This window comes from Myxocyprinus asiaticus, chromosome 41 (assembly GCF_019703515.2).
Source record: "Myxocyprinus asiaticus isolate MX2 ecotype Aquarium Trade chromosome 41, UBuf_Myxa_2, whole genome shotgun sequence".
In the NCBI taxonomy this organism is placed as follows: Eukaryota; Metazoa; Chordata; class Actinopteri; order Cypriniformes; family Catostomidae; genus Myxocyprinus; species Myxocyprinus asiaticus.
In genome coordinates, this window is record NC_059384.1 from 25050285 (window position 1) to 25067743 (window position 17459).

General features: G+C 36.3%; 1 protein-coding gene across 1 annotated transcript in view; it reads right to left on the bottom strand.

The window, feature by feature from the left end:
- The window catches only part of vopp1b (VOPP1 WW domain binding protein b), an 84070-nt gene extending 72486 nt beyond the window's left edge, over window positions 1–11584 (bottom strand). The window contains exon 1 of the mRNA XM_051682339.1: window positions 11344–11584. Within this exon, the coding sequence (XP_051538299.1) occupies window positions 11344–11406 (63 nt within the window). The 5' untranslated portion in view covers window positions 11407–11584. The remainder of the gene's footprint in view (window positions 1–11343) is intronic.
- Window positions 11585–17459: the final 5875 nt, after the last annotated feature.

A 17459-nucleotide genomic window follows, 5' to 3' on the forward strand; every position in this document is an offset into this window, starting at 1 on the left:
TAGTGGCTGGGTCATTTTCACTGACAGTTGGAACTATACATCCCTCCCCCAACCCCAATGTGACAACCCAGCAGTGGCATCAGAACAACCCAGCTGATTAGTTACCTGACGCTGGCTTTTTGGGTCGTTTTCAGGAGTGAGCGGTTTTCAGCGCGGACAAATTGTAGGATTTATTCTGTGAAATTCAGTTTGTTTCAGTGTTTTTATATATAATATCATTACTGTACACTAGAAAATGCAAAGATACCATTCCATAATTAGAACTGGACAGCTCATATGACATCAACTGTTATTAGATGTCACACTAGTTTCGTGAGCTTTGGCTTTGCTAGTCTGTAATGCCCTCTGGATGCTGAATAGATTTATTTACTTTTTCAGATTTTTTTAGTAATGCAAACGTCTCCTTTTGCCCAAATTTGCCGTTCTGAATCCAAAATATATCACCTACATGATTAATTTAGTTCATACCCTGTATCACCTTGTCTACACCAGATGTGAGCGGTGCATCGCTGATACGAAGGCCGTTTCACAACTCTCGTGTCACGGGCTTCAGGGCTTCAACACACCGCTCTATGCAAGCGTCATGTGGGGCTTCGTCAAACACATGAAAACGTTGGCGTGCACGGTAAACATTGAAAATGTATTTGAGTTTAGAGTAGAAAAAAGTCAGGGAAACAAATAAGGTAACTATTCATTTATAAATAAATTATGAGCCATCGAATATCGAATCAAAGTCTGAATTTTTCTTTGTACTTTAAAACCATCAAAGGCAAACACTTGAAAAATCACAAACTGGTGCAAACTTCGACCAGTTATTGCATAGAAATGTTTACATTTATTAACCATGCTTCCAGTATTCTGATGACTGTTGGATTGCTAACATTATGGGTTGATATCTTTAACCTTTTTGCTTTTCTTTCTCATTGTCTTTTTGTAGGCTGGAACAATTAGGGTGGAGTACCTCAAGCAGGCTTAGATGTAAAGGCCTTATTCCCCCACATTCCCCACTCAGCAAAACAGGCCTGCACGTAAATCATTTTTAATTCTTATTTTAATTTAACTAGTTTTATGGATTTAATTAATTCCTTACATAAATATTTTTTTAGTTATAGACACTAGAATTATAAGTAACATTTAAAGAGATAGTTCACCCAAAATGAAAATTCTCATAATTTACTCACCCTCATGCCATCCCAGATGTGGATGACATTCTTTCTTCTGCTGAACACAAATATTTAGAAGAATATCTCAGCTCTGTAGGTTCATACAATACAACTGAATGGTGACAAAAACTTTGAAGCTCCAAACCGCACATAAATGCAGCACAAAAGTAATTCATATGACTTCGGTGGTTAAATGACTGTGAAAGTGAGAAAAAGTGAGAAGCAGATAAATATTTAAGTCCTCTTTTTTTTTTTTTTACAATAAATCTTCACTTTCACATCTAAAAGACACACGTAGCACCTGTTTAGTTTTTCTTTCAGATGTGAAAGTGGAGATTTAGATTAAGAAAGGACTTAAATATTGATCTGTTTCTCACCCACACCTACCATATCACTTTTGAAGACGGATTAAACCACTGGAGTCAAATGGATTACTTTCATGCTGCCCTTATGTACTTTTTGGAGCTTCAAACTTTTGGCCACTATTCACTTGCATAGAATGGACCAAACAGAGCTGAGATATTCTGAACAAAGCCAAATAATTTTAGAAGCAGAAAAAAGGCATACACATCTGGGATGAGGGTAAGTAAATGACAGATTTTAAATTTTTGGATGAACTATACTTTTAATAATAGAATGGGTGTTTCATTTATTTATTTTTTTAAATGCCTAGTGCATTTAACATTAATTATAAATGTTACTTTATTGTTCTACATGCTGTTTATTAAAATGTTTGTAAAATAGTTTAAATGTACTTATTGCATGGATTTATATTTATCTAATAATAAAGGCACTACCATGTTTGCACATTTGTTTATGGTGGGGTTTATTTTACAATATTTTTTAAGGATAAAACAATCTGAACATAATAATCCACTTGTGAGATCAAATTAACCCTGCATTCCTGTAAAAATGAACCAGCATTTGTGTTGAATAAATAACCCATTTGCTGGGTTAAAATGAACAACCCAACTTACTGGATTAGTTTAGCCCAACGTGTGTTCTGTCCCATATTTAAACAGTGGCTGGGCTAAAAGCAACCCAGTTTGGGTTATGTTTAACCCAGTATTTTTTAGAGTGAAGGGAGCATAATTCAAAGGCTGCATTTTGGCTAAAATTACATTTTTCCTCCACTGATGCTTAGGTTTAGGATGGGGTTTGCACAGAGGCCTAGTAGTGTCTGAAGAGGTAGGCATACTGTGAATTCACACACACACACACACACACGCACACACACACACACACACACACACACAAATGCGCCCGGTCTCTAAAATTCATATATTTACATTTATTCACGTTACATGTTATTCGTTCATGTTAACACTTTATCTTGTATTACCATATGTAGCCTACATAAAAATGAATGGTTATCTGTTTTATTTATGTACTATTATGTGCTTTTCTGTGTATAGTGAAATTGTTCTCCTACTTCGAAATATTAATTGAAATGATTTGATATCACAAGAAAAAGGCACTACCGACAAAAGTAAAAGGCAAAAAAAAAGGGGGACACAGTTGTCCAGCATCTGCAGAGAGCAACCAAAACTAGCAGTGGTGCTGAATTGTATAAATTACATTTAAATGTATCTACATACATTTACGTTTAGCAGGGAAATACATTTACAGCAACAATTATGGTTACTCCAGGAATGATTGCGCATCAGCATTAGATGCTGGAAATGTCCCGCCCCTTACTGAAATGGAAAATATAATTGGTTAGCAAATATCCAATCGCGTCTGAAATGATCATTCTGATTGGTGAATTAGCTTAGTCTGACTGTCTGTCTTGCCCATGCCATCGGTTGCGCTCCCGCCTCCCGCAGCTCCTTGCACGTTTAGAGAGAGTGTCTGTATACATTTTTAAAATAATACTAATAATAAACACAATTCACTCAACAGTGCTGCAGCATTGCGTTAGTAGATTGAAAAAGATCCGGGTCAAAGCCTATTTGTTGTTCTGGCGGCCATACGTATCATCACTTATTTCAGGTGGGCATACGCAAAATCTTAAGAAAGATAGGTGGGCATACGGCATATGGCTGCGTATGCCCTAGACTACACTACTGGGTTTGCAACAAAATGTTGACTGTATTACATAATTTACAACTAAAACTACAAATAGCTTTTGGTGACACCCTGTGGACATTTCACCTGTAAAAGAGTCAAAAACACTTCCAGCTTTGGCCACTGGGAGCAGTGTTTCGAATTTCGGTGCACAGAGCTGAACTTTCGACATACTTTTGTCAAATTCACAGTCTGTACTTAGTTATGTCAGTGAAATAATCCATCCTTATTTTTTATAGTGATATTGTACACATTTTCCAAAAATGTTCTTCGTGTTTTCTGTATAATCGTTTAGAGACTGCCACACCATTATTTAAATGATTTTTTTCCATTACAGATTTCTGTATCTCAGAAAACCTGTCCCTAAACAGCATGGAAATCAATACAATCTGTGACTGATTGCTTTACATGTCATCCATACAGTCTCTTCCTGTCTAAAAGCACAGTTCTTGGCCAGAATAAGCTGCAGTTTGAACTAAACCTTTTGCGGTCTGGCTATGCTAGAATAGTGAACTTGCAGTAGATGTAATGCTATATAATGAATATAAACTTGTAGCTAAAAGTTGTAACCACCTAAAAAAATCATTCTGAAAAGTCTGCAATCTTCACTTTCATATTTGACACCTCATGCATGCTCATACATTAAGACAGATTTTCCTACACTTACACAGTAGAACTTGGCTTGCACTGTAACTAATTCACCAATAATCACCCAACCAAAATGCAAATGCCTAAATAAATGTGTGAACAAAACTGCCTGATACTGTGATAAATACAACACAATATTCAACTATGTATAAAAAGGGTAAAAAGGCTGTTGTAAACAGCACATAATTAGCATACAGTTCTGTCCAAGATCTGAAAGGTTGCAATTTAGGGTGTCAACAAGCTATGACTAAGATGGCTGCTTGCCAAAAGATTTCTTTTTCCCACAAGTCTTGTTGCATGGACACATTATGATACTACTTCCAAGCCTACATCCAATCAAATCTCAAGCCTTTCTCACCAAGGAAATCTGGTGGGAAGAAGCAGAATAATTTTTACAATCTGCTGTTTGTTGAGTTAATACAAACGCTCAGGGCTTGAGACATGCATTTTGTGTAAAGAAACAATGTCACTACAAGTAAAGGGACTTATGCCAGGCTTTTCATTCACTGTGCTACAGATCTCTGGGCTGGCATAAAGGCATAATACATGCAAGGAATTGCAAATGCACTAATTGTCCCAGACTCTTTTTGTGGGGACATAATCTTTGCTGGCTACTTTACAGCTAGAGAAACAACAGTAACTGTTTTTAAGAGGCCAATAGGAAGGTTTATCCATTGGGAGCATGCTGGATCTTGGTTACCGGTTTAGGAGATAATGGCCTAGCAGTTAGGTTTGATTCCGGCTTGTGTTGTGTCCCAATTCCATCTCCCCAATAATTTCTTAAATCTCTCTGCTGTCTTAAAGCATGAAGTGGAAATGGTTCCAGTTAATGTTGAGGTTAGAAGCAACTAACAGAACAATGGGACTTTGCTATTGGCTTTGTGTCTATTACAGCATAGTCTCCGCCTCAGACACCATGCCTACAATTGACCCAGAGTTGGTTCACTAACGGTCTGATGCATATTGTACAGAGAAATGACAAGCACTTTCTTAAAGCAATTGCGCAAAATGTATAAGCAGTTTTATTTAAATTTTAAGTATGGTTAGGAACCGAGAACGGGTTCTTGTTTAGAACTGGTTCCATTAAAAAAAAAATAAGCACAGACTAATCATTATATGTCTCTACAAAGTTTTGCACACTATTAACGTCATCCTTCAATAACATCATCCCTTACACAAACATAAAACCTGACACTGGACATAAACAATGCTTTTAAACATAACCCATATCTAATCCTTTCCTGACTGAAGTTTAATGGTTGTTTACTGAGTACAATTTCTGATGGCTCCCTGCAGACCTTCTTTGTTACGGTCAGTGCTTACACAATACACATCAATCCAAATGCAAACATTGATAGTGGACCATTCAGGGCCTACACCATACTATACTCCTTTAGCATAAGCCCTTGTTTAACATTGGCTGTTGTTCAAGACACAACATTTTGAGAGTGAGAGGGGTAATCTGCGTGGACAGAGCTGGTGTTAACGAAGCATTAGCCAGGGGCATAAGGCTAATACCGTTGTCTCTGTTAAATATAGATTCACAGGACCAAGTGAGCAAATCCCTGAATCAATGCTACAAGACATGCACACCGCTGAATCAAAGTTCCTGCTGCTTTCTGTCAACTTCTGACTGATCCCGCAGTCAGTAGCAAATGCCTTTTCTCAATGTCACAGAAAAAGCTGCCGTAAATCAATATGGTTCAAGGGTTCCTCTATAGAGCCAAAACCACAACACAGGAAGCTTGACACTGGGGTGTAATTGTCACAAACAAATACGACAATATGATATCATTAGATGGACCAACGTTTTCCACTGTGCACAGGGAAGAGTTTAATTCCACAATCATGTCTCATGGTTATGGAATACAAATATCCGATTTAAGGCAAGACCTTGTTCGACCCAACAGTTATGCAGCTACAAATAAGATTCCCAGGTTTTAAGACACTCAAAGTTTTCCTTGAAGGCTCACCAGAGATGGGGTTTTTTTCTTTAGAAATGGCAACAATGACAAAAAACTTTAGCGGAAAATCTTAAGCACTAGTCAAATTGCCAAGAAGCAGATATACATTTATTCATTTGGCAGATACTTTCATCCAAAGCAATTTACAGTGCATTCAAAGCATACATTTTATTAGTATGACCTTGGCATTGATTGTTCCATGCTCTATAACAGTTGAGTTACACAAACTGATGCATTCATGGCTTAAGTGAAGCACATGTACTGTAGGATACTTAAATGAGAACAAAGATATAGGTAAGTCAAGCAGGTAGATATGCCATATATTTAAAAGCGCTGTCAAAAGATAAAAAATGAATTACATGATGTGCTGATTAATTAATCAGATTAATCGGAATTAATCGTATATAACAATATTTACTGAGAAAGTCCCTCAAATAAAGATAATTTAGTATATAATAATTGGGGATGTTATAAAATATGAATTAGAGCCCGACCGATATGGGATTTTTGAGACCGATACCGATTTTAGAGAGGGAAAATTCACCAATTACCTATATGGTGGCCAATTTAGTTAATTTTAGAGCTGGAATGAAAACAGACTTTTTCTATGTGGAATTTTCACTGATTTTGCACTGATATGACTATGCAAAGGTACTCAGAAGGCTTTTTTCTTAAATATTTTTATCAAAGAATATTTGACATTATTATTATACATTGTCAACAAATTCTAGAAATGAACTGAGAAAATAAAGAATAAATAAAAATACAATAAATAGCTAAATAAACATCAGTACTGTATGTTTAGTATCAGTCAATTGTTGACCATTAAAATAAAGAATAAATAAATATAAAATAAATAGCTAAATAAACATCAGCACTGTTTAGTATCAGTCAAATGCCGACCATTAAAATAAATAATAAATAAAAATAAAATAAATAGCTAAATAAACATCAGTATTACTGTTTAGTATCAGTCAAATGCTGACTATATTAATACTGCAGAGTCAAGGTAAACAGCAGCAGCGGTGTTACACCGTATTCTGCTGTGCAAGTTCAGGGGAAACTTTCAACGGTGGAAAACCAGACTTTTAAATATTACATTTTGTAAATGCAATGACTGGAATTGTTCGGTTGAAGGGTGTACCAAACTGTGAATCCTGAACAAAATAGTTTGGTGAATACATATTTACACATTAGCTTCCACTCAACTGACAACACTGAAAGTAGCTACGTGATTAGCTAGTTAGCTATAAGCTCATTGTCACGGAGAGTAAAAGACAGAAGTTATTTATTTACTTTCCAGCATTGTGTCTCACCAAATAGGTAATAACATAGTGTGAAATCAACACTCAACAGACAAAATCCACCACCGCACCGTTGTCTGCTGAGCTGCAAAAAGATGCTCTGATGTTTACCTTTCAATCTGCTACATTACTGACTGCACTGACAAACTATAGCTGGCTTACAGCAAACAGACATGAGTGACATGGTTGTCAGGGACAGGGTTTACGTTATATTAGTAATATTGAAAAGGGAAAATTATGGGGTTATTGTTTATTAACTTTCCAGTATGTATTTCACAAACTAGTTAGCAACGTACCATGAAGACACACAGCTCAGCTCTGCCCTGTCTGCAGAGCCACCTCTGAGTCAGCTCTGTAAACAGTGGAGTTGGAGCGCGCTCTGCTGGACAAACTATGTAATGACACCAATTCTAAAGCATTGTTTTCTGCATTATATGTTCTGAAAAAAAGTTTTCATATCGGCACATATCGGTAAACATATATGCCGATACTGATATATCGGTGAAAGGCTAATATCGGCCGACCGATATATCGGTCGAGCACAAATATTAATACATCAATTATTGATCGACACATTGTTTTAGCAATATATTTTTGAGGCATCAATATATTAACATCAGCCGACATTTAAATTACAAGCCTAATTTGTGTGCTTTCAATTTACTGTCAGTTGCATTCCATTCAATGTAGTATGACATAATAGCTTTGGGAGACCACAAGGGGGCAACATAACATTTACTGAAGCTGGTACAGAAGTATGGGCAAGGCACAGATATCTCACATGCATTACGAGCTGATGGCAGTCCAAAGTTATGGTTTTTGTGCTTCTTCAAGAAATAACAAAGTGACGTTGATGAGTTTGCTAGTGTATAAAACTGAAGTAACTGTGCAAACTGAACTATTAGAAATGACAATGTTTATTATGCAATTTCTCTGTATGTAGCATTGAATAGGTCTTTCATTCAAACTGTCAAACAACAAAAAGACATATTTGTAACTGAAAATACATTGTGTAGGCTCTTAAAGATACTTATACACAATATATCATCCAGTATTGACTAGAGTAAATATTCTATGTCCTTTCATAATGATTTAGATCGAATTTAACGGAAAACTGTGCAAGCTGAGTATTGTGGCTGGCACTGCCGAATTTTTAACAGCCTTCGGAGATGGCGAGCCTGCGGTGTGTGTACGTACCTTCATAGAAAATAATTGTTTCAAATTTTATAATGTGCCATGTCGTCCGCCAGACACATCCAATGCGTGACCCACTTTAATTAACTCTGCCACTCCCACTTTACCAAAGTTGTGTTGAGAAATATGTTTGAAAGACAAAGACTATTGTACAACGAGCAGCTCAATTTATATCTGAAAAAAATTCTGTTAATATATATCGTTAATCGTCTGGAAAATCTTCCGTTCATCGATGCGTAAAAACGACATCGATCCCAAGCCTAATAATAATTACATAATTATACATATTTTATAAAATAAATATAATAATTCAGATAATTCAAATACATTGCATCATATGGTATACACATATCCTGGCAGCAGACAAGTAAAGCATTTAGAAGATACAAAAGTGTCTTTAAAAGTCAAAATATTGTAAGTTTTATTTTCATGTAATTGAACGTCATTGGTCTACTTCCATCTGCGTTATTTTTAATTGTTGGTCTAGGTATTCATGCGTCAAACGGATGCTTTTGGAGCGTCTCGCATCCTTTGAAACTTTAAGGGTGTGTTCACACTTGGCAGGTTTGGTTCGATTAAAACAAACTCTGGTGCAATTGCTCTGTTAGTGCGGTTCATTTGAACAAGTGTGAACGCAGCCATCCGAACGTTGGTGTGCACAAAACAAGCGGACCGAGACCACCTGAACAGTGGGTCTCGGTCCACTTCCAAACGAACTCTGGTGCGGTTCGACTGATATATGAATGCAGCATGGAGCAAAGACGTCTATATGGACCAATAACAGGAAGTAATTTGCCTTTAATACTGACCTCAAGCATACCTGGTTCTTCTCATCATAGGAGCTATGTTGCCCATTACAGTTCGGTACAGGCGTTGGAACCGGCGTCAGCTGTCCTTGCAGCATATCTTCGTTTGTGTGTGCAACAGAGGAATTCCTGGCACTGTTTTGACTCCTTTACACGTTTTATTAGCTCTTTGTTTGTTCTCAGCTGGTAAAAATACCACCATATATACATATATAAATCTAACGAGCGCATTTCACCCAGCAGCCAGCATTGTTTTGGATGTTTGGCAAGTTCCGTCACAAAATAAACGTCATAAAAGCTGTCCAATCAGGTTGTGACTTTTTCCTGATGCCTTTTGTTTTATATCTTTAGGTTCGGTGTTAAAAATGCCAGTGTGAACGCTAAGTGAACCAGAACTAAATGTATAATTTTATTTTTTGGTCCGGACCAAGAGGACCAAGAGAATCGAACTATAAGTGTGAACACACCCTAAAAAATGTGTCTCGGGAATCCTGCATTCAGTTGTGCTCAGTCCATACGTCATCTGTGAAAGGCTGGTTTGATGAGACATGTTTCCTGTACAACTGGACCTGCACTGACTGCCCCCTACTGCCACAGATTCACAAAAACTTTAAATTGGTACATCAAGCTTGAATTACTCTGATGGTAGGAACATTCGTAATTTACATATGGGTCAGGAGTATAATTTTTCACATAATAATCCTACTAAATGAATCCATTACTTCGGCAGCCCTAATTTCAATACTACGAAACAGGAATTCCACTAGTGAATGTGGAGATTCAAGCTTCCTACAGGTTTGGATGCATCCTACTTTATTTAATCATTCACACATACGCTAAAGAGCACACAATTACGCTTAAAAAAAAACAAGATGCGTACATATGTGTGTGAGCGTGTGTGTCTTTAGGCTTTGTGATCACAGTCTGATTTTATTTGACTTAATGCACAAAGATTTGTGAGAAAATAAGCTGACATACTGATTTATCCCCATCTAAGCACTTATGAAAAAGTATCTCTCTCTCTCTCATCTGACAGGGCAGTATAATGCTATCTTGATGAGGCACTGATCAGGTGAAATATCATTAGTATCTGCACAGACTGTATATTACATTAGGAGGGTCAGCTGATGCTTAATGCTTTAGTTTAGCAAATGCCTTTGAAATAAAAATGTTTTACATATCATAAGCTGGGAAGTCATTTAGAAACATAAAATTAATTAAGCAGATTAAATAGCCAGCCAATAACAAAATAGTTAATAGATAAACTACAATATAACAAACATTAGAATAAAAGGCAAATCAGAGCAGATCAAACCTGCAAAAATGGTCAAAAATTCTTAAAGGATTATCATAATTTGGAACCAATCTTAATGAATCATCTAAGGACTGAACAAAATCATCTTAGAATAAAATAATATTCGATAGACAAACTGAAATTCTGAAATAAATAAACAAAAGTAGGCATTTCAGATGATCCAGATCTTATTTGATCTTTTGAGGATTCTTAGTAGATTCTTTTTTGATCTCATGGATTGGTAGTAAATGATGATACATAATGCATTTGCATTATTCTGTTAGAAATATAGGAGGTATCCGAGAGCACAAAACATAAAAAAATAAAAAATAAAAATTTCACTGCAACAACTCATACTGTAACTTCACTAGATTTTACAGTAACATGCACTATCTAAAAGGCCTGCGATCATCCAGTGAACAATCGTATGATAAACACAAAAATTAATCATAAACAGTGAGACAAAAACAAACACTTTTAACACACATTTGATGTCATATTTCAAAAGCTTTCTGTCTATATTTGTTATAAGTAAGCATATAAATTAAAGCTTTAGCTGAGAGTAAAACAATCAAAATACTAAAGTTAGCAAAGCTCCACACACAATGGATCTGACTTCTGCATTGCCTTTACAGCTGACCCGACTCGAACTGACACAACACAACATGATATTTACAGTATTTCCTCCATCTGCTGGAGCGGACAGAGAGACAAAGACTCACCTAATGGTACGACATTATATATGTATAAAATACAGTATCGTCGTAATGCGGCTCTTGATAAAGGATAGACTAACTTTTAACTGATTAAAACAGAAATAATGCAGTTCATCCTTAGCGTACAGCATCAAATATCTAAGAAAAAGCGCTTACAGTGCTGTTTGACAGTATCCGCGCGACTCACCTCTAAAATCATCCACAGTGTCAACAGCACACTTGCTCCGTGTCGCTTCATTTTCTCCTTCATTCTACCGAGGCACAGAGTGATGCTAAAAGCTGTCAGGACGGAGGATTCATAGCATTAAACTTTTAAAATGAAACCCTTTTCAAAGGAGAAACTGTGTGCATGGCGAGCGCTGTCTGTGTGTCAGTCCGGGAGAACAGCGCCAGCATTTCAGCTGTGGGCTTCTCCTCTCTTCTCTGCTCTCTTTCTCTGTAGTATCTGTTACGAAATCCTCTCGCAACAATGAAACAGATTTTCACGAGGGAAAAAATAGCACACGATATTACCACACACAAACAGCTGAAGGCTTCTGACTTATCCCCCCATGTATTTAAAAATAGGTCTTATTGGAATAATCCAGAATTACATTGCAATATCCAATTACTTAAAACAAAATCCAATATGATTTACGATAATGTAAATTGGATAGGAAGATACAGTACCTATTAGACATATCCTATACCGATAGGCCACACAAACATAAGAATGCCATTATAATTCATAACAAAATGTCAATATATATATATATATATATATATATATATATATATATATATATATATATATATATATATATATATACATACACACACACACACACTTTAAAACCAGTTATTTAAAAGTAATTTAAATATGCAATGCAGATCAAGTGCAATGAAAAGTAGAAGATTTTAAAAGTGGCTTAAGAGTACAGATATTTTGGGGGTTCTTTTTGTAAAAGAAAAGGCTGAAAAAAATCTTCTTTGGAACATGTATTGTGTAAAACGCTCTACAGATACAATTTAATTCACTTGATAATTTAAAATAAGAAAAATATCTCAGCTCTGTAGGTCCATATAATGCAAGTGAATGGTGACCAGCACTTTGAAAGCCCAAAAAACCCATAAAGGCAGCATAAAAGTAATCCAAATGACTCCAGTGGTTAAATCCATATATTCAGAAGCCATTTGATAGGCGTGGGTGAGAAACAGATCAATATATTATTCCTTTTTTACTATAAATTCTCCTCCCTGCCCAGTAGATGGCGATATGCAGGATGTGAATTGGCAAAAGAAGATGGTGTAAGTAAAAGTGGACATTTATAGAAAAACAAAAAGGACTTGCATATTGAGCTATTTCTCACCCACACCTATCATATCGCTTTGGAAACGTGGATTTAACCAATGGAGTCTTATGGATTATTTTTATGCTGCCTTTATTTGCTTTTTGGACATTCAAAGTGCTGGTCACCACGCACTTGCATTGTATGGACCAACAGAGCTAAAATATTCTTCTAAAACTCTTTGTTTGTGTTCAGCAGAAGAAAGAAAGTCACACACATCTGGGATGGCATGAGGGTGAGTAAATGATGAGAGAATTTCATTTTTGTGTGAACTATTTCTTTAACTTTTAGGGGGGAAATGACTATTTAAGGCTACAAAAACTATATATATTTCTATAAGACCTGTCTTGAATGAAATGGAAAAGAGTGTGTATGAGGTGAAACGAAACAAAGATGAAAACCACGTTCTTGCCCTCCCCTGTGTATTTACCTATGTCCGTTGTCATGGCAGCAGTTTTTATCAAAACAAAGAACAGGACAGAGGGTGAGAGAGAGAGAGATAGTCTGCTAGTGTTTGTTTCCTGGTGTTGTTTTTTTCACTTAATTGGGCAGCTTCTCTAATTACTAAGGGCTCTAATGAGTTGAGATAATTTGCCATGATGAATTGAAGTCCTGCTCCACTATCTTGTTATGTTGCCATGAGTTTTTGAAGAGAGGCCGGGGGAATCCAATTATTCTGTGGGCTGTGACTCACACTGAATGTTCTCACTGCCTGTCATAGTCTGTGTATGAAACCCAATCTAACATTCCCTAGTTTTGTTAGCTGAAGTGATGTAATGTTAAGGATAGGTTTGTGTAATGCTGTCTTTTAAAATAGTGTTGATAGTGACCCAGTGAGAGCCCTGAACATTTGATAAATGTTACTAAAATTATTACATGGATTATTTACACGATTAAATGAAAAAGTTTTGCATGGAGTTGTTCGCTGAAAGAATATACAGCCTATATACTCACTTGAAGACAATACATACATTTAGTTATTGAATAATTACCATGGGGTGTAAAACTGCATCAGAGCATTCAGGAACAGTGATCTGACAATTAGTAATTAATGCATTGATTACAGAATTTAATAAATGATTATAAAAACCATAAAAATACTCAATGGCAAAGGAAGGAGATGCCTACAGTGTAACTGTCAAGTTACATTTGTGTCTCCAGCCTATTTTTGGAAGAATTATTGTGAATTGTGCCACAAATAGCCAATTGAACTGAGTCATGAACAAATTTAATAGAGCAAACATTTACATTCAGAGTCAGCTACTATAGTAATCATGTTCAATTGAGAAAATAACCAGCAAACTCCTCATAATAATGCAGCAGGATGTACCATTGCCTGAGAGTAGAGGTGGCTTATATTGGGAAATTAGTGGTTAGAAATGGCAAGACTGAAAGCACATTTATATACTCTAACATGATCACACAGGAAGTCAACATGTTGCTACTGAATGTTCCAATACCCTGACATCGACCCCATTCTGCCAAGTTACTGACCAGCACCATCTACCAGCTACCAAGTCTGTTTACCTTCTCCTGTGGCGCATCCGATAGCGCATTGCATTAGTGTTGTAGGATAGCCGTATTCTCGTCGCTCATTGATACCAGGAATTTTGCATTTACATAATCAGTGATGAGTGTGATTCAGAGATTACAATTTCATCTAAGATGACATTTTTACACCACTAATGGTTAGGTGTTGGGTTGGGGTTTGAGGAAGTATGTGGAGTAATACAGAGTACTGTCACTGTATTACATCATTTACAACTAAAAACAACTTACTTTGCAACATGCTTTTGGCGTATTAGGGACCTAAACAATGTTCTTTTACTTACTTATGTTAAAAACAATATGTTGCAAGCCAGAGATCAAAATGGATGTGATGTCAAAGGCACAGCGCTGGTGATTTTCGGGTTATGAACAGTCGCTGCATGGTGGGTGCTTGTCCGAAATTCGGCACATTGGTTTTTTAATTTACACCAATGAGCCAAAACATTATGACCACCTGCCTAATATGCTGTTGGTCCTCTGCGTGCCGACAAAACAGCACCGACCCGTTGAGGCATGGACTCTACAAGACCCCTGAAGGTGTCCTGTGGTATCTGGCACCAAGACATTAGCAGCAGATCCTTCAAGTCCTGTAAGTTGCGAGGTGGAGCCGCCGTGGATCGGACTTGTTGGTCCAGCACATGACATCTGTTGCAGGGCTCCCTGTTCTTCTATTCTAATCTTTTCTATTTGCATAAGCAATGTTTGGGAGTCTAACATTTATATTTCCTATTGACACACTAAAGCTGAAGATATAAATAACCATCTTAAGACAAATGCTTTTGTGAAACACCTTATGTGCTTAAGACTTTTGCACAGTACTGTATATATATATATATATATATATATATATATATATATATATATATATATATATATATATATATATATATAAAAAATATTGCCCCCGGTTTTGGACACTAAAATAATTTTCAAGAGAAAGAGTTCTAATAGCCTACCATTATAATCGCACACATGCTTCTATTCTCGAATGGTAATGAGGTGGACATTCTAGAATGCCTTCTTGTCGTGTGCTGACTCAGTCTCCTCAGGGGTGCGGAATATTGCGACGGCATGCAGAGAAGCTGACGCAGCGAGCTGGTGCCGCAAGTTACAACTTAAAAGCCATTAGTGGAAACAGAAATCTATTTCCAATCTCCCTCCACCGGGAAAGGAACAACCTGTCCTACAAACTGTGGATGGTAATTTATCTCCAATATGTAAGGCATTCAACATACTGAAAGCCACCCTTTACCTTAATAGATATGAAGTGCCTTTGTTCTATAGTGACTCATTCAAAAGTCCTCATAATGCATTACAAAAGTGAATATGGTTGAATACCATGATGTGTTATCAGACTTTCAACCAGGGCCACATTAAGGTGCTCTGGGGCCCCAGGGCTTACCGTTTCACTGGGCCCTTGCCATCCATCAGAGCAGGACGTTATCACTTGATGACCATGCGCTACACGGACGGGTTTAGCGTTGCGCACCCTCTCTGTGTTTACATCAGCGTCTCCCGCTGAACGCGTTTACATACGCGCCCGCCCGAGAATGTTGACAGGGGACAATACCCCTGGGAGTTAAGGCTTAAGCCCTGGTAAGCCTGTGCATTAATACGGCCCTGCTTTCAACATATGTTTGATGAACTTTCCTTCATATAGTTTTACAGCAAACTCATACTCAAATAGTTTCAGCTACTCACCAACTAGCAAAGTCACCATTTACGTTTTCTTTCCTCCATGCAAGACATTTCTATATGTGGACTTTGCATGAAGTTTAAAGTGGAAAAACAAGTTACAAGTAGGGATGGGCAGATCGATTCTAAAGTATCAATGCTTCCGATACTGATATTGTATCAAAAATATCGATCCTCACACAAAAATATCGATTCTAAAAAATTTTTTTTTAAAATAGGGACATTATTATTTGGTTACCATGAGCATGAACAATCATCATAAGCTTCAAAGTGAAATAAAAAGGATTAGGCCATATTAGCAAATACTTGTGCAGGATGGGAACTATTTCTTCTTCCGCTCATCTTAACATGCATAAATGCTGAAAGATACAAGCAGACAAGCGTTTGCACCGTCACAAGTCTCGTTCAAACAAGAGGGATCAGTGTCTTGTAGAGGTAATCAGAGAAAAAGCTTCTGGAGTAAATTCACACTAAATAACAACATATCTAAAGGTGACAGTTTGTGTGCAATTGTTGTTAATAAGTCATTAAAAATTGTTAACCATGATTTTACTACAGCAATATTGTAGTAGTAACCATGGTTAATTGTGGTAACTATGGTTTAATTAAATACCATGGTTAAACTATAGTTACTGTAGTGAAAACATGGTTCATTTTTGTAAGGGTAAACAAAACTAATAATTTTCTGTTTAGGCTCACAAATATAACAAAATTATCATAATTACTTGAATTATGACTAAAAATAATATAATAAATTACCCATTTTATCCCAAGAAATCACAAAACAATCAATTTAATAGAAGTATCGATATTGATATCAGTATCAACGATACTGAACTTGAAATTATTGGTATCTACCAATCAATTCTGTATAAAACTATACAGCTTAGACATACAGCTTGTCAAATAGAGTGGAGAGGCCTATTTCCATACATACAGGAATGGCTGACTCATACACTTTTGAAACCACTCTAAATCTCTGTTTAAAACTACTGTATTTCCTTTGCTTCCACTTTAATCACAGTAATCTATCATTTTCTTTCATTCCCAAACAATGTGAGCATCAGGCTGCTATAATTCATGTCCCATGGTGATGGTAATGATGTTTTCATTGTAGTCAAAAGAAGTGAAATAATATAGCATGTGTATAGTATAGTATATGTATATACTACCAGCAGAAAGTTACAATCACTCAACTGAGCTAAGCGTTAAGGCTGGCAAAACCATTAAGCCTAAAACTTTTTATATTAGGCATTTATTTATAAAGAGATGTTTCACATCATAGCATTTAATATACATTTTATAAACAAGCACTCTTAATTAATTTCTGCCATTTTTGCAATGCAACTACAATCTTTCTTGAATTTTTCTTCATGCCTTATGTCTTACTATGCTGTATCTGTATTCATAATACACTTTTATAAAAAAAAAATGATTTTTGCAATTCAGAGTGGTGCAAGATTTTCAAAAACTACTTTAGATGGATGTCAAAAAGCTTAGAACACACACACACACACACACACACACACACACACACACACATATATAAAGAACACGGAACTCCTTGTATTAGTGTTGAAATTTTTCATTCTGGCTAAAGCTCACCTAACCATGTATTTAACAAAATCACAGAACTGACAGTGTTAGATGTTCAAATGAATATGTACAGACATTATCTGCACATTACCTAATTCATATTTATGAGTTTTGCCACTTTGTGACATCACCCCCA